This window comes from Pelodiscus sinensis, chromosome 1 (genome assembly GCF_049634645.1).
Source record: "Pelodiscus sinensis isolate JC-2024 chromosome 1, ASM4963464v1, whole genome shotgun sequence".
Classification (NCBI taxonomy): Eukaryota; Metazoa; Chordata; order Testudines; family Trionychidae; genus Pelodiscus; species Pelodiscus sinensis.
The window spans coordinates 200688434-200713908 of record NC_134711.1 but is presented as its reverse complement, the minus strand read 5'-3'; the positions used below and the strand labels follow the sequence as shown (position 1 = coordinate 200713908).

The following is a 25475-nucleotide window of genomic DNA, read 5'->3' as shown; positions in this document are numbered from 1 at the left end:
AGCCCAACAGCTTAACCCTGTGAGCGCTCACACGGATGATGCCAGACCAGGGATGTTGCCAGACAAGGTAAGCCTGGATTAGGGAATTTGAATGTTGTAGCCAGACAGACACCCCCTCCCCCCCATCACATCCATCTTATTGGCCTCTCTGAGGTTCCTGAAGCACACAGGGCAGAGAAGGAGCAGTAAAATCAGCACAGTCTATGCTGGCTCATCTGATCCTGAGAAGCTGGAAAAACAGATATGTGGAGAGAGAGCGATTAAGGCAATAAGCTGGCCTTGAGGCTGCGAGAACTGCCACCGGCTGGCACCTATGTTGATTCGAACACACACACAGTCCCTGGGAGAGGAATTTCCCACTGAGAAAAGAATCCCCAGTAATTCCAATTTAGTTATCTCTCTTACAAGTGTAAATTAAATTCACAACTCCCTTGTAAGAACTGGTCTCACAAAAGACAGACCAGCCCCATTTGGCATGACAGACAAGAAAGAGAAATACGTGACCCCATGGGTATATAAGATAGGTCCAGCACACACTCACTTTGAGTGTCATTCTGCCCTCTACCTGCTGGTCGGGTTAGGTGTTTGACCTCCTGAGGTTCTATGGGGACGCCCACCTCGTATTTTCGTCTTTCCTAGGAATTGAGGGACCGGCCCTGGCCTGACATGCTGGAGTCGAGAGGCACAGAAGGGGGTAAAAATTGTACCTGGATGTGGTCCTCTGTCTTAAGTGTTCACATAGAAAGAGTAAGCTGTTACTTGGTACCATTATTTCTATTTTTCTATCTTTATCTTCTTTGTAACCATTTTTAAGATCTATATTTTGCTAGTAGTTAAGAAATAGAACAATAGCCATTGCAACCATATGATTTATAAGCTTCCTCAAATAAACCTGTAACTGTTTAAGTTTTAACCTGACTCCTTCAGTTGCTGTAATAGAACCAAGCACAATTTAAAAGAACTTCAGTCGGTCATAAAGGGACAGACATAGGGAGAGCTTGGGCATTTGGATCTGTGTCACTCCCAGGTGACAAGATCCGTTGGGGCACCTTTTCAGCCTTTCCTAGGCTGCCCTCTGCAAAGGAACCCCTGTGTTCTAGCAGCTAAAATCTAAGGTGTAATAAGCTCTTCCTATATAACGGGGTGTCTGTTGGCCTGCTGGCCACCCTCTGCGATGGGACCCCGGTCCTAGCAGTAAAGACACAGACGTTAAACCTTTTTTCGGAAACATACACACACACACACTGCCCTGACCGTTGGCTGACAAATGTGTAATAAATTAGTAACAACAATTTACATTATATCTATAACATAGTTACACTGCAACTTATTGACACAAAATACTCTCTAGTCTCTGCAATTATTTATATTACAACAACCTACGGCATATCAGACTCCTAAGATTAAATTTACAATAGTTCCGAGTGTTAAATAACTGCTTCTCTAATGATGCTTCATTTGAGAAATGATATTTTGTGTGTGCGTGCCCTGTTTGGATGAGACCAAAAGAGCACAAGGCAAAACTGAGCTTTTATTGCACACAAACTGAGAACCATAAAGATATGAAAGAGATATCATCATGACTCAGGCATGAATGTATTATGAAGCACCCCCAATGATTTTAAATAAATGTTATATTTATAAAAAAAATAAACAAAGAAAATTCCACCTGCCTCCCACAGTGACAAGAGAATAGTCTATTGTGTAAAATGACATCTTTTCATAGCAATGGGATGTCAGGCGCTTCAGTTAATTAAGTGATCCGATTAGCTGAATATTCTTGGATGTTTTAGGAGACACAGTAAGTGCACAGCCAGCTTAATTCAATAACAAATCCAACATATTTCAGCTGGTGATTTTATGAGACTAAATCACAGTAAACACCCAACAGCTCCAAATACACAGAGACATAATTAAGATTACAAGTTCAATGATAAATGAGATAATGACATAGAAAGTGTGCATTGCAGACGATACCAAACTGAGAAGGGTTGCAAGTGCATTGGATGGTAGGATTATAATTCAGAATTATCTGGGTGAAATGGTCTGAGTTCAATAGGATCAAATTCAATAAGGACAAATGCAAAGTACTCCACTTAGGAAGGAACAATCAGTTACACACATACAAAACAGGAAATGACTACCTAGGAAGGAGTACTGCAGAAAGGGATCTAGAGTTCATAGTGGACCACAAGCAAAATATGAATCAACAGTGTAACATTGTTAAAAAAAGAAAAAGCAAAACATTATTCTGGGATTGCATTAACAGAGGTTTTGTAAGGAGACGTTCTTTTGCTCTACCCAGTTCTAATTAGGTCTTATCTGGAGTATTGTGTCTAGTTCTTGGCATCACATTTCAGGAAAGAAATTGGAGAATGTCCAGAGAAGAGCAACAAAAATGATTAAAGGTCTAGAAAAAATGACCCATGAAGGAAGATTGAATGAACTTTCTTTGTTTAGTTTAGAAAAGAGAAGACTCAGAGAGGACATAGCAGCTTTCAAGTACCTAAATGGTTGTTACAAGGAAGAGGGAGAAAAAATTATTCTCCTTAATGTCTGATGATAGGACAAGAATCAATAGTCTTAAATTGCAGCAAGGTAGGTTTAGGTTGGACATTAAGAAAAACATCAGGGTGGTTAACCATTGGAATAAATTGCCTAGGGAAGCTGTGGAATCTCTACCATGGGAGATTTATAAGAGCATGTTAGACAAACACCTGTCAGAGATGGCCTAAGGTGTTCAGTCTGCCATGAGTGGAGGGGACTGGGCTTCATTGCCTCTCGAGGTTCCTTCCAGGCTATCATTCTATGATTCTAAAGACATTTTCAGGGTCTCAAACTGTTTTATATATACTAATGAGACTTCTAATTTAAACAAATTTCACGTGCATGGTGACACTGCTATTTGAGATGAAGAATAGTAGTTATTGAAAAATATCTCTGATTTTATCAAACAGTGATTATAATACAAATTTATATTTAAAAATTAAGCCCTGTAACGTGCTAACAGTTCATTTCCTGCACTAAATATGTGTTACTGGGAAAGGTCTGAACACGCCTAAATGTATTCCACTCCTGAAAAAGTTATTCTGAAGAGAATTACTAATTGTCTCACCAATTGTTTTTAGTTGGGATTTGGAAAGCTGACAAATGAATTAGCAGAAAATGGCAATTCTGCATGAATTAGCTTTTAAGACTCACTAAGAGGCCAGTGCAGAACTTAATAAAAATATATTAAGGGAAGTAGGACAACTTAATTCAGATTGATTATAGACTTTGGTGCAGACAGCTGGAGTTCAAATGAAACTGTAAAAGAACTTATATGCACTTCAAAGAATGCTAAGCAGATGTCTGAAATAATTATTGCAAGTTGCTTCTACAGAATCCAAAGGCACGATGGGAATGAAATAGTAAAGTAGTATTCTATTTAAATTAGGAAAGGCTATTACTTTACTAATATTCTAAAAAGGAAATGAACATACTTGAAATGTGAATTTTGAATTGTGTACAATTAAGTTTGTTGCTTAACAGTATTGCAACTCTTAATTAAGGATTTCATTATTATTACTTTAATATGACTACATTAGGTTATGCTTATAATTAATGATTTCTCTTTTTAATCTCTAATCAAATCATGATTTCTACTGATTTCATATTCTACATATAACTATACGTACCATATTTCTTTCTCTAAAATCTAGAAATAACAGTAGGGAAAATATCTGCAGTGAGATGGCTAACTCTGGAATAGAGCATGTAAATTGCTAAAATATCACCAGCACCACCACTGGAGTTGCTGAGACCCATCAGTGTAGGGAATGTCTACAATACAACAGTGTTGGAGCTTTTCAAGTATAGACAAGCCCTTCCAAAATTCTTTGGTCCCCTGGCTTGCATGCTAGAAAGGATAGCATGCAAAAAGTTTTCCCTCTAAATTCTACTAGTCAAAACTCATCAATCTTCTATCCTGCCCCCCCCCCCCCCCAAATCCCAAAGTGGTTTCATGTTGTAGACATGCAAACTGCCAAAAAAGAACAAGAGAGGAATTTAGGTGATGCCAAAGAACAATGGAAAATCAAAGTAAGTTATCTCAGAACCTGAGAGTCTGTTAATTCTGTTCTGAGCAGCAGTAACTCGTTATAGGACAAACTCCACATTTCAGTTTGGCAATATGTAAATGTTTCTCTGGTTGTCTAAGTATATAGGGCCCATCAGTAAATAAGGAAAGCAGATGAGACTCTCAATAGGCAGGAAGTTTAGGTATTGTGTACATTTCCACACTCCCATGACACATTTGTACTGATTTAGCCTTATTTGCAATTTGCTATTTGTTGCATTTCCGCTGACAGAAGGAGCCAGATTCACTCCACGTTTCCTTTATTTACACTGTCTGAACCCTCACTCCAAGCATATGGTAGCATAGAAATATGTAGGTTTGACACAGAGTAGTAGTTTTATAGGCTTTATTTATGTAGTTATATAGATTTTGTTTCATAAGCTTTGTTTTATAGCAGCTGCTAAATATTTAAACATATTTTGTCTTAGGCATTAGAAGCCAGTATGAAATTGTTTAATTTTTTTAGCTTTGCAAGTCTGTGAGAAATCCTGCCTGTTCCTTTGTAAGAGAAATTGCTTTCTCTGAAATGAACTGTCCTTGTAAGTGAGGAATGTGTGGATGTGGGAAGACAAGAGACAGAAGACTCCAGCACCAGATGGTGAGAATGGTTAATGAAGAGGTGTGAACTCAGGCACCAGTCAAATTCAGGATAGCTGAAGAGGCACAGAATTGACCACTCTAATACAAAGTTATACACCTGTGAACAAGATTGTGAATGAGATAAACCAGCTGCAGTCACTCCCAGGATATTCATCAAAGTACTGATAGAGCATGACAATGGAAGCAGCCTTGAGGTAAAATAATTCCATGACTCAAGCATGACACTGCAATCCTCTCCTCCCTCCCCACCCCCCAGACTAAAGCTGGGACTTACAACCATAAAAGTGGGGTGGGTAGCCATGAAGTCTTGGGTTAGTCCTGTGAAGACAACATCGGAGCATTCTACTGGGGCTGACAGGACCATACTCCTTTCTTGCGCTCAACCTAGTTGGCCGCTAGGCTGGCATAAGCACCAATAAGATTGGTAACTATGACACCAACAGTAGCACTTTGTATGTGTTTGTGTGTGTGTGTGAATGCATATGCTGATTTCTATGCTCTATTTGCAAGAAACGTGGTGTATTGCCTTTTCCTCCTGAAAATGATCCCATGTACTTTTTATAAGCATAACAAATGGACAGGATCATCGTTGTAGCATCACAATCTATCCTCAACCTCCTCTTCAGTGAGTTGTCAGGAACTGATCCCTGTAACCCCAAAGGTGGCTAGGACTGGCTGGTTAGAAGAGGTGTTGAGTAAGCACCTCTCCCAAATTGCAACTTCTAGAACAGTTCCTATAGAGCTCTGATCAGATTTTAATAATGTCTTCCTCTGGCAGAGACCACTTCTGTTGTTCCCCTTTGACTGCAGAGTTGCATGTGTCCTAATATCCATAGGTTTCTGGTGACAGTAATGTGTGTTTCTAGTTATGTTCATAAACAAATCTTACCTGCCCCTCTCCCAAATTATTGTTTTCCTTTGTGACAAAATGCCTGATTATGTATTAACTTAGATAACTCATGTTGGAAGTAAATCCTTCCTGTCCCTTTACACTATAAAACACAGAGTATGGCCCTGAGTCACGATAAATGGTTTTACTCTCAGAACCCCAACTTCCATGTTGTAGGCATCTCTCAGCAAAAACCACTGCATAACAAGAGACATACAGGCTGTGTCTACACTGGCATGAATTTCCGGAAATGCTTAAAACGGAATACTATTCCGTTTTCAGTTATTCCGGAAAAGGAGTGTCTACATTGGCAGGCTGCTTTTCCAGAAAAGCCCTTTTTCCTGAAAAGCGTCTGTGGCCAATGTAGACGCGCTTTTCCAGAAAAGAGCCCCGATCGCCATTTTCGCGATCGGAGCTTTTTTCCGGAAAAGACTACTGGACTGTCTACACTAGCCCTTTTCCGGAACAGTGTTCCGGAATAAGGACTTATGCCCAAGTGGGAGCAGAATAGTTTTTCCGGAATAGCGACTGATTTTGTACAGTAGAACATCGTTGCTTTTCCGGAAATTCAAGGGCCAGTGTAGACAGCTCGCAGCTTATTCCGGAAAGGAGCTGATTTTCCGGAATAAGTGGCCCAGTGTAGACACAGCCAACAGTGATTACTGAAACCATCCCATCTTTGCCTTTTACAATAAGAACCACATCTCTCCAGTACAGTTGCTTCTCAGCAACAGTTGTACAGGTTGGACCTCTCTGGTCTGGCACTCCCCTGGTGACTGCCTGTAGCCAGACACAAAACCCCATCTTGTTTTTCCACGAACCCCATCTTGTTCCCCCCCCCCCAGAGAGCAAGAGAAAGGCAGTCAGCCTTTGATGCCCTGGGAACACAGGTTTGCTGCCTGTCCCTGACTCTACCATAAACAGAAACCAGACAGTAAATGGGCTAGCTGATGACCCGGGGCCTCCCGTCGCCCTGATGGCTAGTACCAGTAATTGACACGCCTGCACTGTCCCAGAGAGGAATCTTCGCCCAACACATACTAGAGGTGCCCATTGTCTGCATTTTCCCAGGTGTAAATTATGCTTTGCACCCTTCGTGGGAAACTTGGCATTCAAAGCCATTTTTCCTTAATGGCCACTTGAGCCCAGGAAGAAGCCTACATGACCCAAGGGGTATAAAAGAGGTTCAGCAGCCCACCCTATTTGAGCTCCAATCATCTATACCTGCTGGCAGGTATTGATTGTCTCCCGAGGTCTGTGGGACGCCCAACCTCGCCCTACTTCTTCCCGAGGGATTGAGAGAAAGACGCTGGCCACGCCAAGTCTGGAACGCAGGGGTGAGAATATATACCTGCTATGTGTCTATTTTGCATGCATTTAATAAGAGCTCAGAGAACCAAAGGGTTTCATGGTACCTGTAAGTGACTTATTAGTGTAATTTCTGTCCTGTCCTTTGTAGTGTCTGTGTTATCTGTAACACAGTAGTAGCATTTAACAACTAAGTTTACCCTGTAACAATAAATAGTAACTGTTTAAGCTTTAACCTGACTCCTTCAGTTGCTGTAACAGAACCAAGCACAATTTAAAAGAACTTCAGCCGGTCATAAGGGACTCACTGCCCTGACCGTCGGCTGACACTGCCCTGCTCCCGGACTCTAGCATGAGTTCCCCACCATGCTGCCCCAGTGTCTCCTGGGGTTCCCGGTGGGGACCGTTTGGCCACTGCCTCAGTTATAGTAAAAGTGCTCAAGCACCAAGGGTATTAAATGGATACATAAAGTCATTTAGGAGCAGTTGATAAGTAGTTCAATACCTGAGGAGAACTCGAACATGTCTCCAGAAGTTAGCCACAAGTGTGAGGGTTTATCTTTGCTACCGGGTGGATCCACGCTGCAGCAACTGACCCACCGGTGGTCGATTTATTGCATCTGCTCAGATGTGATAAATCAATCTTTGAGTGCTCTCCCATAAACTCCGGTACTACACCAGGATGAGAAGAGTAGCAGGAGTCAACAGGAGAGCAGCCCTGCTGACATTACTGCACAGGAGACACTGAAGGAAGTACATCAACTTCAGCTACATTAATTGTGTTGCTGAAGTTGAGTAGGTTAGATCGATGAGAGGGTTTAGCACAGACAAGACCTAAGTCACTGCTTAAGAAATATGGGACTAAGCAACATGTGATGCAGGTCTGGCTGTGGAGATGAGAAAACACACACAGGGAGGCATGCCTGTTTCTCACTGGTGCTCCTTCTTCACTATTTCATAATCACAATTTTAATAATTTTTAAAAGAAAAAATGCACTACTTATTTCAGAAGACAAGTAAACATGTATGAGGTGGCAAAAGATGCAAGAAGGCAAAACCAGACATGCACATGAATGTCTAAGTGGCTCTTATTTGGCTGGAGGCTAATATTCCAGCAACATTTTAATGTATTTGAGGTTTTTTTGTACAAATAGCAGAGACAAAAGACAAGTAAATCTGAAGTTTTCAAGGGGTTTCTTTACATCAAGAATCTCAAAATCCATATTTTATATCCAATACTATAGAATATCATGCTATAAAGTTACTTCATTCATATGTTTAAAAGTGAAGATGCAGCATCTAAGACCAGTTTAAGAGATCTTGATAGTATGGGGATTGATAACTGTGAAACAATGCTCAAAATGTCCTACTTAGGCAGTGATAGAAATGTAGCCATGTTAGTCTGGTGTAGCTGAAACAAAATACAGGACTATGTAGCACTTCAAAGACTAACAAGATGGTTTATCAGATGATGAGATTTCGTGGGCCGGACCCACTTCCTCAGATCAAATAGTGGAAGAAAATAGTCACAACCATATATACCAAAGGATACAATTAAGAAAAATGAACACATATGAAAAGGACAAATCACATTTCAGAACAGAAGGGGGATGCATGGGTGGGGGGAAGGAAGGTAAATGTCTGTGAGCTAATGGTATTAGAGGTGATAATTGGGGAAGTTATCTTTGTAATGGGTAAGGTAGCTGGTGTCTTTGTTGAGTCCCCCGCGGAGAGTGTCGAATTTTAGCATGAATGACAGGACACTGTCTCAACGACCTAATTACATGCATCCTACTCCAGAAGACTTTCAAATCTGCACTTGAAAGGTAATCCTCTGAACTGTCATTCATGCTAAAATTCGACACTCTCCGCGGGGGGGGGGGACTCAACAAAGACACCAACTACCTTACCCATTACAAAGATAGCTTCCCCAATTATCACCTCCAATACCATTAGCTCACAGACATCTACCTTTCCCACCTCTAATATCATTAACTCACAGACATTTACCTTCCTTTGCCCCGCCCCCTGCATCCGCCTTCTGTTCTTAAATATGATTTGTCCTTTTCATATGTGTTCATTTTTTTAAATTGTATCCTTTGGTATATATGGTTGTGACTATTTTCTTCCACTATTTGATGTGAGAAAGTGGGTCTGGCCCATGAAAGCTCATCATCTAATAAACCATCTTGTTAGTCTTTAAAGTGCTACATAGTCCTGTATTTTGTTTCAGCTACTTAGGCAGGTGAACCTACTTTGAAAACTGAGTCAACTTGGTCACTTTATGTGCTGATAGAAGAGAGCAAAGCACTCCTCTACAGAACAGAATTACTTCAAAATGGGACTAGAGCATCTATCCTTCAGTTGGGTTGGCATCCTGATTTAATGACACTGAAGACAGATACTTTTGTTTGGAACTGAAGTTGCTTTTGGCACCATTCTTTTGTCCTTGCCTTCATTTCTTTTATAATGGCCTGAAAACTTTCAGATAAGAGATCTATCTCCACAGGTTTCTTAAGACTGTGCTGTTAATTTGCTTACAGCAGACAACTAAATTACTGGTGGCTGACCTGAAGGCATATCGCTGGTTTAAATATTAATTGTGCAGTCCATCCATAATATCCCGCTGTTTTGGGTGTAACATCCATACTAATTCAGTAAACAACATTGCAGCTGCACTGCCGTCTGGATACCTATCCCACAGCTCCCTGAAACAATGGCTTCCAGTTTTCAAAAGGCTGTCTGGAAAGCTATGGAGATTATGGGGAAAGCTGTCAAACCCCCATACTTTCCTGAGGGAAATCCCATAAATTGCCTGGATCTGGCACCATTTCCATTTCTTTTCTCTAAATGGAAACTTTTTTCTTCAGTAAAAGGCTTTGGGGGAAGAGGCAACTTTGAAAAGCAATCACAAGGCAGCAAGCAAGACAATGGAGCCCGTGTGAAAAGACAGAGAGCAAGCTGAGTAGTTCATTAATGTTAAAAGACAGCAGTATGCGCTGTTTTCTGATGATGTTGTTCAGTATTATGTCTGAACTATGAATACTCTCTTGTTCTCAAGACATGAGATGAACAGCAGTAGCTGCATTAACCTTAGCATGAGGAAAGAGGCTTTTTTTCTTGGGGAAACCAGCTCCCAACCCTTAGTGTGAGATTGAGACCTCTCATTACCATGGAAAGGAGACTGGTAATTACCATGGTGAAGCTGGTTTCCTCAGTGTGATATTGCTTGTTTGGGTACCATCTGAGGTGTGGAAGGGGAAAGTTTGTAAAGGAGAATGATCAAGGTGGACACTTTGCAGACATCACTTGAGATTCTTCGGGTGTGTCTACACTACCAAGTTTTGTCAACAAAACTAATGCCAACACCCAAAACTTGACAAAACAAAAATCGCCAGAGAGTGTTTACACTCAACAGATCATGTCCACACTGGGGACACCATCATCAACAGCATGAGCAATGGACTCTGGGTATGTATCCCACAGTGCAGTGCTGTGGGAAGGCAGAGTTGATAGCTGTGCATTTTGGGATTCCGAGTTTTCCCTCAGCCTCCTCAGTTTGCTGGAAGCAGCATCATGATAAGCTCTGTGAGTGCTCCATTCTGAGGAATGTCAAAGCAGCACAGCAATCTGTCCTCTTCTCCCTGCAGTATCAACCCACTTGCTGCTGTGTTCCTAGTGCAGGGCAGAACAGGAGAATTCCAATGATTTGTTTTTGTTTGTTCCCCATCAGAGTAGCACATTGAACTGTCAGATACTTCCCAAGGCTTAGGAAGGGGACGGGTGCATTGCAGTGTGCACAAGCTCATTGTTTTGTCACCAAAAGGCAATGTTTGGTGACGAAACTTTGTAGTTGTAGACAAAGTCTTAGTGTGCACAGACTAAAAGTTTTTTTCTCGTATGATTAATTACTGGCAGGAAATACAGAAATCTTTGTGAATAGCTCTGTGCAAGTGTTGCGGGGTGATATGCTCATCACATCTCCCAAGGGGAGTCGCCGTGTCCCTAGGCTTCTTGAGACCACCACCAACCCGGCATATCCTGCAATGCAACTGTGATTATACTCCCGCACCCCAGCACCAGGGCCGTGTTCTAGCAGCCAGAGTTTCTAGTCAACATCCCTCTCACCAGGGCAGTGTAGCCTAGCAGCCGGGGTTTTTAGTCAACGCCCCTCTCACCAGGGCAGTGCGGCTTAGCAGCCTCCCTGCCGCAGTGGGTCCCAGCCCAAGGCCCTATTAGCAATTTTGTGATCTACTACTCTGTCAGCGGGGAATCCCACTGCAACATGCTGAGAGCCATGGGCTACAATATCCTGCCCTAAGCTACTTCCTACCAGTCTCCTTTGGCCTTCTTCCAGGGTCCTTCCTTCATATCCCATTCTGCGGTGTTGGTATCTCACTGGCTGGTTTCCAGGGCCAATCCTTCTGGCAGTTTGCCTGCAGGAGCTTATGCAATGCCTCCCTTCCTCCTTAGCAGTCAGCCCATTCTGAGTCTCTCTCCTGGCTTTTATACCTGGTCTGCAGTCTGAGCATGTCCTGCCGGGCTTCAGGGGCAGCGTTTTTTCAGCCAGGTGAGTCTGGTTAAGCCCACCTTTCCCAGTGCAGGGCTGGTATACCCCATCACAGAAAGTAACTGAGTTTTTCTCTTTTTTACTTGTTTTGTCATGACTGTGTGGAGAAAGTAAATTAGGAAGTTATTATTCATGCCTTCTCATAACACAAGAACTAGGGGGCCAACAAATGAAATTAATAGGCAGCAAGTTGAAAAGAAACGAAAGGAGGTATTTTTCCACATATTGCATGGTCAACCTGTGGAATTCCCACCCAGAGGATGTTGTGAAGGCCCAGGCTATAACAGATTCAAAAAAGACTTAGATACATTCATGGAATGACTATTAGTCAGGGTAGGCAAAGAGGGTGTCCCTTGCCTTTGTTTGCTGGAAGCAATTTGCCGGCACCTGGAATCAATCACTGTCAGAAGACAGGACACTGAACTAGATGGATCTTGGGTCTGACACAGTATGGCTGCTCTTATATATGTGTGTCCCATCAAATCGTCATGTTCTCTGTGGCTCTTCTAGCATCTCTGGAAGTATCAGATGACTGTGCACCTTGTGTTTGCGACATTAATGATGATAGAACTATACAGAGATCATCCTGACACTTAAACTATCTACAGTACTTCTAATAGCTGATGAACCAGTGGATTTGGATACCAGATGAACCATCCTAGTTTGGGCTGAGTTTTTGCAAACTAAAAATAAAATAGAGTAAAAAGTTGAGTCTGGCAAAATCTAAGCCACTTCAGTTTGTTTTGTATGCAAACTTCCTTGGACTGAAGAGAACAAAATGACCCTCCTTTGCCCAGTATATACATGGTCTTTAAAAAACTCTTTTGTTTCTGATCTTCTTGCACTATTCTGCCTGCACTCTCCTGATAAAATGAGTCATGTACATAAAAAAACAAACAAACCAAGAACAAAATCCAACCAAAACCCTCAACGCACTGAGGCTTTGATCCTGCAATCAATTATGCATATATACACTTCAAGTCAATGGGGCTATGCAGCTTAAAGTTAAGTATATGTGTAAATGTTTGCATGATCAGGACTGAAGGGTTCTTTGACCTAGCTCTAATGTTCATACTTTGTGTGTGTTTAAACTGAAATGCAAAATTAAAGAATCTCTAAAATTAGAACATCTTATTTCTTCTTAAACCATGCACTTAAAAACACATGAATTTATACACAACAGTACAGTTTATAATATTGAGTTATATAACTCCACATTCTAAAATGGAATTTAGCTCAGTACAAGATCTTAACTCCCTGCTTTGTTTCTCTAATATCCTGGGACTAACACATCTACAACAGCACAGCAAACAATCATGCACTCAGTAATTTATGAAGATGGCTTTTAAACTGCAGATGTAACTGTGACTTTCTTACACGTTATTTATGTTACAGACATGACTACACTGCCCAGCAAATGCTCACATCCATCTATTTTCACTATTTATATAGAAATTCTATTTCCATAGAGCAATAACAACACTCTAGGCAGTTCATTCTGAGGCAATTACTACTTTTCTCGGGTAGTTAACATTACTCAGCTGCTGGCCTAGTGCCTTTGTAACACCACCCAAATAGTATTATCATCGTCTCTTAGAAATGCACTGCCTAGAGTGCTCTATCTTACCTATGCTACAACTGTCACACTGGGTTTGAAATATTATCACTTAAAAGGATTTGAAATGCCATGTATGTGTATACGGTTTGCCCATTTGCAATTTAGCCCATGTTATAACAGAATAAAAAAAGGCCATAGTTTTGGCCAATATATAGGTTTCAAATAGTTCTAATTAAGAATTTTTTGACAAAATATTTCTTTGTTAGTCAATGTTGACTCATCCATATTAGTTTTGATTAAAATTTCATTGGGAAGGTTTATCAGGTCAAGGATAGAATATCTGGACAAGCCCAGACAGAGATCTACCCTAGTGGATAGAGCATTCACCTGGGATGTGGGCCACGCTGGGCTTATCTACACTGGCTAGGTTCGGGATCAATGCATGGTAACTGATCACCCAAGGGTTGGATTTAGTGGAGCTTGTGAAGACTCACTAAATCAATGGCTGATCACTCTCTCACTGATTCTGGTGGTCTACCAGAATGAGAAGTGTAAGGAAAGTCGATGGGAGAGTTTCTCCTGTCGATCCAGCACAGTGCAGATGCCATAATAACTCAACCTAAAGTACACTGACTCCAACTATGTGGAGCTGCATAAATTAGGTTGACTTTGCCCCAGAATGTAGACCTGCCCACAGGTTCAAGTCTCTGCTCTGCTTGATTTGGTGTAAGGATTTGAATCTGATTCCCACATCCCAAGTGACTATCCTCATCACAGGGCTACTGAGTCAGTCTCTGCCGCTGGAGTTGTTTCATTTTGTATTAAATGTATGTATTAATTGTAGGTATTCAGTCAAACACAAAATAGGTGTCAGACCTTTTATTTGTCATCTATGATCTTAAAACAGAATACTGCAGAATCTTCAGTTTTCTTATATAGCCCTCATGGACATATTTTGTCTGGCGAGAATTGATGATAATTTTTTCCTGCTTAATGACTTTCTTTGCTGTTATTTTTCATAATAAAGTTTTCTTTTCAACACAGTCTAACAAATGATGTTCTGTAAGAAAGAACTCGGCAAGTTTACCATTATTCCCAAGTATTTTGTTTAAAACAAAACAAAAATCCTAATTTACCAGATTGACTCATTAAGTAGGGTAGGTGAGGAAATACCCTCCTAGTGATGATATCATGAGTTGTCAGAGATGGAAGAGGAGGGAGATAAAAAAAATCTATCTCTAAAAATCAATTTAATGTGCTACCAACACCATTATATGGTGGGCGGAATTAATATGTCTGGATTTCTTTTAAATTTAATCATAACCTTAAATTCACTGGCTTAATAGTATCTATGCTGGGGATGTCAGACAACCCCATTTTTTTTGCATAAATTACTGATGTATACTTTTAACTGTAACTCTATTTTAACACTGATTTTACCAGGAAATTAGATCATCCTTTAAATATAGTTCTTTAAAATCTGCCTATATTTCATTTAAAAATGTTTCTTGCTTGAGAGGAAGGGAGGGAGAATAACAATGAGGGAGAATAACAATGAAAACAAAACCAACTGCACTTTTCCCCCACAAATGTTGAAGAGTAGAAGCCAACTGATACCTTGACTTTTTCTAGGTGATCCTGCAGAGAGTCAATTAGCAGATCCCCCACTGGCTGCCAGGAACTCTTGGTCACTTCAGCCTGGCGCAGCTTCAGGTCCAATTCATCCACTGACTCCTGGAGCTCCTGCAGCCTTTCAAGTGCCTCATCGATCTTCTTTTGCCAGTCAGCAGAATGCAGGTTCAGTTTATCCCATTCAGTTTTGACCTCATCTGCCTGTCTTCGGAGGAGTTTGCTGACATTCTGGGCCCTTTCTTCAGGAGACAGCTCTAAATGTGAAGTTCAACAGGCCATTAGAGCATATTCCATCCTTTAAGGAAAAGAGCTATCAGGGCAAGACTGAGAAGTTCAAAAGCATAGCAAGAAAACTATTCATAACCAAAGACATCTATCATCTATACTTTATTAATATACAATCGTTTGGGGTCCCTCAAAAATCCTAGTACAATTAAATATCACCGCACTGTAATACACTTATAAGTCTTTGGAAGGGGGTCCTGATTCCACAAATAACTTAGGTGCATGTTTAACTTTCAAATAGACTTGAGCCAGTCTTTATGTCCCATCCCCATTCAAGAAAGCACTTGTGAAATTGCTTAAATTTAAGCATGTGCTTAAGTTAAGCATGAATTAGAGCTTTGCTGAACTGGAACCACAAGAATAAAGCAAAGGTGTTTATTTGGCACATATATAATTTCTATTGATGCAATCTGCTTTTTTCCTAGAGCATTTTATACTAAATTTTGAGAAAAATAAATGTTAGGATAGTCAGCTGTAACTTACTTTGGTTAATTTTTCAAAGTAGCATGGATTTCCCATCTCTGAGGGTATGTCTAGACTGCAGGGGGTTTTCAGGATCCCAGAGGTATCCCAAAAAAACTCAGCTGTGTCCAGGGAAATGCGTTTGCTCTTCTGCTTTTTTTTGTGTGGAAGAGCAGACACTCTCTTTCAGAAGCCCTGTCCTTCTCATTCCATGAGGAAGGGATCTTCCGAAAGATGGGGTTTTTCTGAAATTTGGTCCAGTGTAGATGGGCCACATTTCAGAAAAGCCTCTTCTGAAAAAATAGTGAAAAAAAGGTGTAGTGTAGACATAGCCTAAGAGGTTAACTACTGAAATGTACGAATCACGAATTGCTCTATAAGTTATACATCTGCACGAGAGGTGTTGAGCTCTTCACAGTTTTCTTTTAAATATGAATGTTTATTCAAGTATTCATCTATACTTTTATTTGGTCCAGGTTACAAGATAGTGATATGCAGCTTGGAGTATATAAGAGCTGCTCTGACAGTGGCAGTGAGAATTTATGGTCTCTCAATCATCACTGATCCTTCTATCAATATGTTATTACAGCTCTACATTCAATTACCTCTAGGCTCCTGGTAGAGCTTCTCCAGTCCCTCCAGAGGCTGCTCTGCCAGGAACATTCGCACAGTCTCAAGTGCACTCATGATAACAGGTTCTTTCATTTTCAGCTCCCTCTTGAAGGCCTGTGAAGCGAAATAAATACAATGTAAATTGGGGACATAAAGCCATATTAAATGCTAGTCCTCAGCACTGTCAACTTTAGTATAAAATTCCAACATCAACTTCAGCCCGGATTACTACAAATAGTTGTCAACAAGGTAAGATGGAAGATCACTGCCAGCATTTGATTAACTAGAAACAACATGTGCTTTCTGAGGGACCAATGAGCATTTAGTGCGTTGCAAAATGGAAGGATGGGCTGATTAAGCTGCTCACTATGTGAAGGGATCCCTTCTGCGACTGATGCCAGAGTCAAACTTTGAAACCTAGCTGGAAGGGACAAGGCTTCAGCATGCTTCACAATGAACAGCACTGGAACAGCTAATGCTGTTCGAGAGGCAAAAGATTACCCAGTCTGTAATGGGAAATCCAAGGTGACTCTCAGCTATCACTGTGGCTACTGCCGCTGTATCAGAAAATAAAATAAAATTGATATGGCTACACTAAAACTTTATAGTAAGTAGAAAACTGCAGTTAGTTCTGGGGTACACTCAGTGTTATCATGTTCACCACGTGTGCTCCTTTGCTTCTGACGTAGACATAATGGGTGCCCAGCGGATTGAGCAAACTTCTTATTTTCTGACATGTCTTCCAGATCCATTCAGAGGAGGAAATCACCTTCCATTCTCAATTAAAGTCCAGAGGTCAAAGTGTAAATCTAGGAATACATATATTCATATATACCCAAGCCGATTTCTCAATGCTAGCCTTGGGAAATTTACACAAAGATCAAGGGCAGAATTTGGTCTTTGATGTAGTAACAAGACTTTTAGCTATTTTTATCATTACTTGTTAAAAGTCTTGCTTTTGTGTTTGGCATCAGTGGGAAAATGTGGTCATCTTCTGGGCCACTGTTATTTGGCATTTTCTTTCCCATCCTTTCTTTGTTTCTCTTCTTCTTTCTTCTATACGCGTTTTCTTCCCCTTCCATCACTCTTGGTCCACCCCCCAAGTGTTCATATGATCAGCAATGAAACAGTTAAGGTTGGATTAAAAAGTGGCATCATTAGGCTGAAGAGCTAATCCCAATCCAGTGAGTGAAGCAAAGGGGAGCACACATTTCTCCAGAGCAGACCCAGAAACATTCCATTGGTTTACATTTGGAAGCTAGAAACTTTGTCTTTTTAAAAGAAAGTTTTGATTACACAGAATTTGAATTTAACATGAAAGCTGTGGAAATCCATCTAGTGGGATAGATCTGGACTATGACCTGGGTGTTAGACACTGAGGATGTGTCTACACAGCACCCTTAGCTCGAAATAAGCTACGTAATTTGTGCTACACAAATTGCATATCTTATTTTGAGTGTATTTCAAAATAACATGCAATTCCGAAATTCCCCTTAACCCTCGTGGAATGAGGTTTACTGGGACATCAGAATAAGCCGCTCATTATTTTGTAATCTATTTCAAAACAACAGGCTGCTTCCATAGAGGCAGAATAGCTATTTTGGGATACTTCCAGTATCCTGAAATAGCTCTGCAGCGTAGACGTACCCTGAGTTAGTTGCCACTTACCATGTATCACACTGTACATTTTTGAGCAGTCTTCACTGCTTGTTTATTTCAAAGTTTTACCTATCTTGGTTATAAACTAGAGCTTAATTTATAGAGGTCTTATGCAATACTTTGCTATTGTAAAACACATGGGAAGTACTAGTGTAGCATAATACCTAAGATAACTGCTGCAAAGAGGAGAGTTGTATGTCATGAGTGGCAAAAACATAGATTGGGTCATGAAGGTTTGGCTTTTAGGCTACCAGGAAATACCTTTTACAATACAAAGAATTATATGAGTATCTGAAGAGTAAATTCTGTCAGAAACTTAATGGTTGCGTCTAGACTGGCATGATTTTGTGGAAATACTTTTAACAGAAAAGATTTTCTGTTAAAAGTACTTCCGCAAAAGAGCGTCTAGATGGCAAGGATGCTTTTGCGCAAAAAGTGCTTTTTTTTTATCCCAAAATAGCGCTCCAGTGTAAACGTACCCCTATAGACTTAGGCAGCTCTCTGAATATACCACCGAGCAAGTTGAGTCAGTTGGAGGAATTTGTTGCAGACACATCTCTTACATTTACTCAAATGATGACTATTTTAAAAATCCTGCATTTTGATTTCTGAGAGTGAGAAACAATGTTATTTTGTCTATGTATCTACTAACTGTAATGGCCAAATTAACGTAAGATTTCTTGGCATGCTTTAATGTCTTGGGATACTAATACTCTGTGTAAGTTTGAATGTTATGGTCCAGTTAGCATTTTACACTGAGGCCTTTACTTATTCAAGACAAAACTCCCAATTAAGTCAATGAATATCTGCCTAAGAACGGAATGACAACTCAGTATTTTATTGATTAAATTATACATTTACTTCAGTTTGCACCTGACCCTTGCATGACATGCAAGAGAAGGAGCAGACAAGTGAAGCATTGTTCTTTACTTATGTTTAGCTCTCATGTGGATCCCATTTCTGCTAGTCACAGTGCAGAGGCAATGTGCTAGGCTATATACCCTTGTTTCTTAAACTGTGTTCTGCAGAACACGGGTGTGTCACAGAGAACTCACAGGTGTGCCACATCCATTTAAAGAAAAAAAATGGCCGTGAGATCTGCTGAGATGCAGCGGGTGGTGTGAAGAGGTGAGTGAGTGGTGACGCAGCTGGAAATGAGGTGGGGCTCCCCACGTTCCTCACGTGCTTCTGCGCCTGGCTTACAACTGCCTGGGAAAGTTCCGCACCTCAGTTGTGCCAGAGGGGAGGAGCGTTGCAGGGCCAACTTTGATTGGCTGTCTCTGCTGCTGCTCTCGGGATCCTGCCTGTTAGGGGAGAGAACTTCCCTAAAGCTGCCACCCCAACTAAGTCTTTGCACCACTGTCTTTAGTCCTCCCTTGTTACCCAGGACGGCTGAGGGGGGCCAGCACGTTCCACCCTCTTGCACAGACAAGGCCCTTCCCTTTAGTATTCTGTGTCAAAAATAACAGAGCCAGGGGCTACAACTATAGAAGGATAACACATTAAGAAGTAAGGGACCCACTGTGAATTAGGGAGCAGGGTAAGGCACTCAGTGCTCTTAATGCTGGCGTAGCTGCTATGGCTGCTGACAGTCAGCTGCTTGACATTAACCCGTGCTTGATAAGGTATTGAATTTATAATTTCCACCAATATGAATAAACAGATTAAATTACATTTCCCTTTTCAAAAAGACAGAAGTCTAGAAGGCTTCATAGGGCAGTGAGCAAATATTGTTGCCAGTAAAAGTGTCGTCTGTTGTTCAAGGGGCAAGCTTTTTTTTTTCCTCAACAAAAAATCCTTGGGTTTCCTCATAAAAAAAATATTGTTTGGTGTTCCTCGGTCTTAAAAAGTTTAAGAAACACTGCTATATACTGTCTTTAGAACCACCCACTGAGAAAGGGCATCTGCACACTTCCCCAAGAGTGTCACAGATAACCCCAAGATTCAACCTATTGTTATTATACACTACTCAAAGGATGTGATGTGCTTTATAGACATGCCAGAAGATACATCCTTTCCCTGAAAAGCTTACATTCTAAAAAGCAATCTAAAGGACAAAGGACTGCTCCTTGCTTGTGCCCAAAGACAGCAGGGAAGAGGCAGAGCTGCTTTGATGAAGAAAGCAATACAACTACAATTTCTATTTGTTAAAGGCTGGGTAGGAGTGCATGTTTTTGTCTGCACCACTGCAAACAGATAGTTTCAGACAGCTTCCACGAGTGGCAGTACACTCTGGGGCTAAACTCCACTTTGAGTAGATGTAAAGGGTGAGGCGGGCACAAAGAACATTCTCTTTACCCATGTCCCTGATGAAGGGGGCACTAGATGAAGTGGCACTAGATTCCTTGAAGAGAACACAGCTATATTCCTTTCCCTTCTCCTGGTTAGCAGAGTTAGGAAAGGTGGTCAGGAATGCACACTCCATCCTATAACCAGATATAAGAGGAGTTACTTGAGTATTCGCCTCATGCACAATGGCTTCTGGAACCGCTGCTGATATATAGCCGTATAGCACTGGCAATGGCTTAAACCTTCAAACCTGCCTTGGTATATTTTATATACAACTGTAAACAGAGATCCATGTTGACATCCAGAATAAGAAGTATGCCTGTGTCTTTATCACCTCTTCTTCACAGTGTTCCATTCTGCATGTTATGTCAAGTGCTGATGCTGTGAAATAAGTCTGTAGAGACCAACTATATGAATAATTTCCAATGTGATGTGGCACCTATCCCTGTCCTCTTTCCCTCCTGCTGAATGCATTGTGGTCTGCAAACATCTAGTAAATTAAATGATACATTGCAGCAATTGGAACAAAAAAGTTCTCAGCTGAGGCAAAGTCAGGTGCACCATTATAACCGATGTGCTCACTCCCCATTGCCACATATGATTGGAAATTCTCACTGTATGAAGACACTGTTGGCTCATTTATGCTAAGATGCTTTTTCTTATGGTATATTCATCTGGATATTGTTGTTACCTCAGAGCTCAAAAAATGTCAAGAAGCTGACATTTTCTCTTATTTTAGGAAAAGAAAAAATAATTTATTAGCCTGCAGCCCTGACAAATGCATGCCAAGAGCAAGCATCCTATCATTGATAACAGAATTAACCTACATGAATGTCTAATTTATAACCAATGATTTCAGGCTAATTTTATTGAATTCTTGAATTTCTTCCACACTTTGTGATGACTGCAGAGGAAATCGAACATGCATAATATATGACCTGACAAAAGAACACGTAAACTGCTTTATTTAAGCCTTTCTATTTGTAATCAGCACTAGTGGTATAATGGCAGTCAGTTCACTATTTTAATAATGCCTATATTGATTAGTTTGTCTCAGAACTTCACTAGCCTTCTGGGGTGTCCTAAGATCTCTTCAGTTAGGGAAGTATAGAAATTATAATTTGAGAGAAGAAAATACACTGAAAAGGACAGTATAGTATCGGTAAAATGAAATATTATACCCCCGATCCTGCAGAAAGACATGTCTCCCAATATTCTGTTTCAATGGGATTTGAGCAGGAATTAAATAGATTCTTGCTGACTATGGTTTTCCAGGGTAAATATATTTTTCTAGGAAAAAAACCTGCCCTCTTTAAGCTCTTTCTAGATAATTAAAAAAGCAGGTTACAGTCATATCTGCTCTGCCACTGAATGTATTGAGGAAACAACTATTTCAGTATAATCACTATTATCCTGGCTTCTTTGGGATGCCTTCCAAATTGTCAATTAACTTGCTATTAATTATTATCAATAAAAATCACTGCATAAACTTTAGGTGATAGGAGTGATCTGACAAGTAAAAATAATAGCGTGTCTACCACAGGAATAAATCCCATGTCAGGATGTACCAGGAACAACAGACACACAATTATTGTTTCCATGTGTAATGATTACTAAGGCAATAATATATATCTGCTTCCATGACCAGGAAATCAGTAGAGACACACAAGGTCCATGCTGTTCAGGAAAAATATAGCAGAGAAAAAAACTAGAAAACGGCAAATACAGAATCTGTCAAAGGCATCTTGAAGCTGGCAGAGTTTTTTACTCATCTTGCTTCTCTTCCTTTCCACAAGAAGTCTTTGAAGATTTGACAGTGTGACCTAATTTCAAAGATTATCTTTTGTTCTTTTTTCCACAGGGAACCCAAGTGCCTATAACTAGACAGGTATCATGTTAAACTACAAAAGCGGTAGTGTATGGGGGAAGAGGGAAAGAGGGAAAAGAAGCTTTCTACAAGCAACTAAACTGTTCTCACTTTGATACTGTGAAAGGACTAGGGATTGTGACTAAGAGAGGTGTGTCCAAGTGCATGTGTGTACCTGCAGTTGTGAGGACACAAAGAGTGGAGGAAAGTAGGACTGATCTGTTCCATAATGTTAATTTGCAACTGTTGCTACACTTCAAAGGTGGAGGTGCTCTATCGACTAATCGAATAGTCGATGCAAAAATGAATCAACTATTCGATTAGTCAATTACCTGATACTGAACATCCTTAATGCATTTTTCCAACTAGCCTTTTAGATATCACACTGAACTTACAAGAATGAATATACTTACCCTGGAAACCTCAGGAAACCCCCCTTTGTATTAATATAAGGTCCCTAGTCTCTGTTCTCTACAACTTTCATTGTAGAACTACCCTGGGCTTTATCCCAAAAGCTCCCAAGCTCCTGACTTTTGTTGCAAGATCCTGAAACCTCCTCCTGTTGCTTCCTGGATAAGGGATGGAGAGGCAACTGTTACCAAAAGGAGGACAAGTGTCATTGTGAGGGTCTGATAGAGTTTAAGGAGTTAGCTGCAGGAAAACTGGGAATTAGTGTTGTTGTAGTGTTGTAACACAGCTCCATCTCTCAACTGCCAGACCTCCTCCCTTCTCCCCAGAAACACTGTGATACCTCCCCAGGCCACGGATAATAGCCAGTCTTCAGGTTCCATTTACCTAAACACGGGCCAGTTTTCCAAGAACCTCTCTAATGCTGATACCAAAAATGCCACACGTGGTCATAACCTTGATTTCACACTTTGTTCAGAAGAGAACACAAAGAAGAGATATGCTAAAATAAAAGCTGTGTACTTGCAATCATTTACTTATCCTGAAAACATTTTAAGTATGTCCCACAAATATAGTGAAGTAACTATTGAATGGGGTTATCTGTTACTGTTTTTAGCACTTAATATGTCACTAGTAATTAAGTTTGAGGTACAGAACTGTCTCACTCATAGTTCTAAAGATGTGTTAGGAAATTCACATGAACTGGAATCTAGTAAATGCCTGAAGGTATCTCCTTACTGTTTGCATGGAAATTAATAGAGTAAGGCTAATATGAAACGATGTATGAATGTTGCTCACCTCTAATACATTTTTAAGCATCTATTTTTTAAGCAAAGCAAGAGATGTAATCCTTTGGATGAATATTTCTTGGGCAATTTTTTTAAAAGCTAATAGCAGATGTTGGGTTCATAGCCCTGTTTGCCACAACATAAATTTAGGCTAGATATCTGCAGTACAAGCTTTCCCATGACATCATGATATCATGCTACTATCTTCCTCAAAAGGACTTCACTTTAGGAGCAAGAAGGTAGTTTGCAGTGCATTTCTCATTTGATCCTTGGCCTTTCTGCTGAGACTCCCAATGATTGTGACAGTTTTAGAATGTACATACCTGACAACTAGGCCTTTGATTAGCAACTGTTCACGAACTATTAGAAATACATTTTGGTACCTACAGGTTTACATTGCATTTCAATACGTGACTTAGAAGTGAAATATTGCATATCTCATTACCAGTCTTCTGAATCATCTATTTCCTGCTTGATGAAATGACTGTTCTAGTCATTGATAGTAGCTATCCCAGTTAGCAAAAATCCTATGGTATTTTTCAAAAAGAGTTTGGGCATGGCTCTTCCCTTGTGCTAAATATTCCCCCTTTTCCAACAACACTGATTCCATAATCCATGTGTAAAAAAATATTTATTCAGTTTGTGCAATGACATAACAGTAGATCTCTTTGCCCACACAGTCATTGTATTATCCATACTTATACCAGATAAAGAACTGTCAGAAACCATCCAGCTGTCAGAGCAAGTACAATAAGCCCAGCCTATAATCTTGCTTTGTTTTTCCTTTTTCTACAAGTGAACACACAGTTAAACAAAACTACCTGGAGGATTTGCAACCTGAAGGTCTCCTTTACATTTGATGGTCTCTCAAATGTATTTTCAATGGCACCACCCTTTTCCCAACAAAGAGGGTTTTAGCTCTCATCCAAAATTAGATTTATACACAATTTATACCCTTTGAAAGACTGTTCAAAAAGATCTTACCCTGTGAGTGTCATTCTGCTTCTGCACTGTGGGAAGATCCCCACCAATGGGTGCCTGGTGCTTTAACTCATCACCTTTAAGTTGTAGCCCTGTCAGGAGCTCCTGAAGAGAGAGGTGTAGACGCTTCCACTGATCAGAACTGGCTTCTAAATGAGATCTGCAAGGCATAAGTTATTGCATCAGCTATCTTTACAATGACAGGAGTAGAAAAAAAGTCATACTCCAGGTTGGGGTTAGATTTCATTGGTTAACCTCACTACGCAGCCTCTTCTCACTCTTGAAAGTTCTTGCCAGTGGTTGTTAATTTACTGATGATCAAAACTAGGGGTAAAGGGCCTATTCCAGTGCCACTTCAATAGGGTTTGCATATGGCTAAATCAGCATGGGCAAGAGTTAAGCACCCCATACCTAATCTGAGACACCCGCTATTCTAATCCTGTTGTTTTCTTGAACAGAAAATGACAGCTGTGTTTGCTAAGTATGCACACGCAACTCGTCTATCACTAGAGACCTCAAAGCTGAGACTGAATTTTTCTCTCCAGAGGAGCAAAACGACTTGCCTATTACACTGTGCCAGCTAGTCCACTCCACAATAGACTCATGCAGTTACTCCTCCTCAAATTAATACACAGAATTTATGCCAATCTCATAACCATTATAGGGCAAACCTTGAATCTAGTAGATTCTTTTATAAATAGACAAGTCAATGATTTATGCTACAGAATGTTTTCTCCATTTGATGGTAGGATGTGAGAAATAAAATACATCACCGGAGAAAAGAAAAGAAAAGAAAAGAAAAGAAAAGAAAAGAAAAGAAAAGAAAAGAAAAGACTCATCAAATCAGCAGCATAAAGAGCACCTCTCTACTGCTTACTCATTATCAGCAATGTGGTGCTTAATACGCCAGACCTATTGTTGAGCCTAATAATATCAAGCAATTACTTACGATAAACAGATCTACTGTAGGATTGAGACTGTAAATAGACCATCTCAGTATTGATTAATTTATTGCTGTTCATACTGTATTATGTGCATTGAATAATAATTTTTTCCCCTCCTACACACTGAGTCATTATTAATGTTGCAATTGCTTCGTCTTTGGCAGGGAGAACTCCCTAATGAGTTTTCACTGCTTTTAATAGCTCATTGTATTAGTTTAAATCCAAACAATGTAATACAACAGCTAAGGCATGAAAATGCTGAATCTAACTCCCCCTAAGAAGATGTATATTAGCTTTGAAATTTAAGTTTATTTTGCCTCTATTTAACTTCCAACTTTGCTTATCTAGCAGACTTTTACATCCCATTATCTGATATCAAATATCTCAATATTGTATTTTCTGATAATTAACACCCCACCATTATGCATTGATGGAATGGCATTGTGGAGAAGAGCGACAGACCTGGATTCCCAGTGGTTTTAAGGATCTTCTGATTTGGTTTTGAT

At 40.3% G+C, this 25475-nt stretch overlaps 1 protein-coding gene across 13 annotated transcripts in view; it reads right to left on the bottom strand.

Moving 5' to 3' along the window:
* Positions 1 to 25475, bottom strand: part of DMD (dystrophin) — a 2108520-nt gene that overhangs the window by 302880 nt on the left and 1780165 nt on the right. For all 13 annotated transcript variants that reach the window (XM_075916549.1, XM_075916586.1, XM_075916651.1 and 10 more), the window contains 3 exons: positions 24029 to 24185; positions 16027 to 16147; positions 14660 to 14928 (listed from right to left, as the gene is read on the bottom strand). In XM_075916549.1, the coding sequence (XP_075772664.1) occupies positions 14660 to 14928; positions 16027 to 16147; positions 24029 to 24185 (547 nt within the window). The remainder of the gene's footprint in view (positions 1 to 14659; positions 14929 to 16026; positions 16148 to 24028; positions 24186 to 25475) is intronic.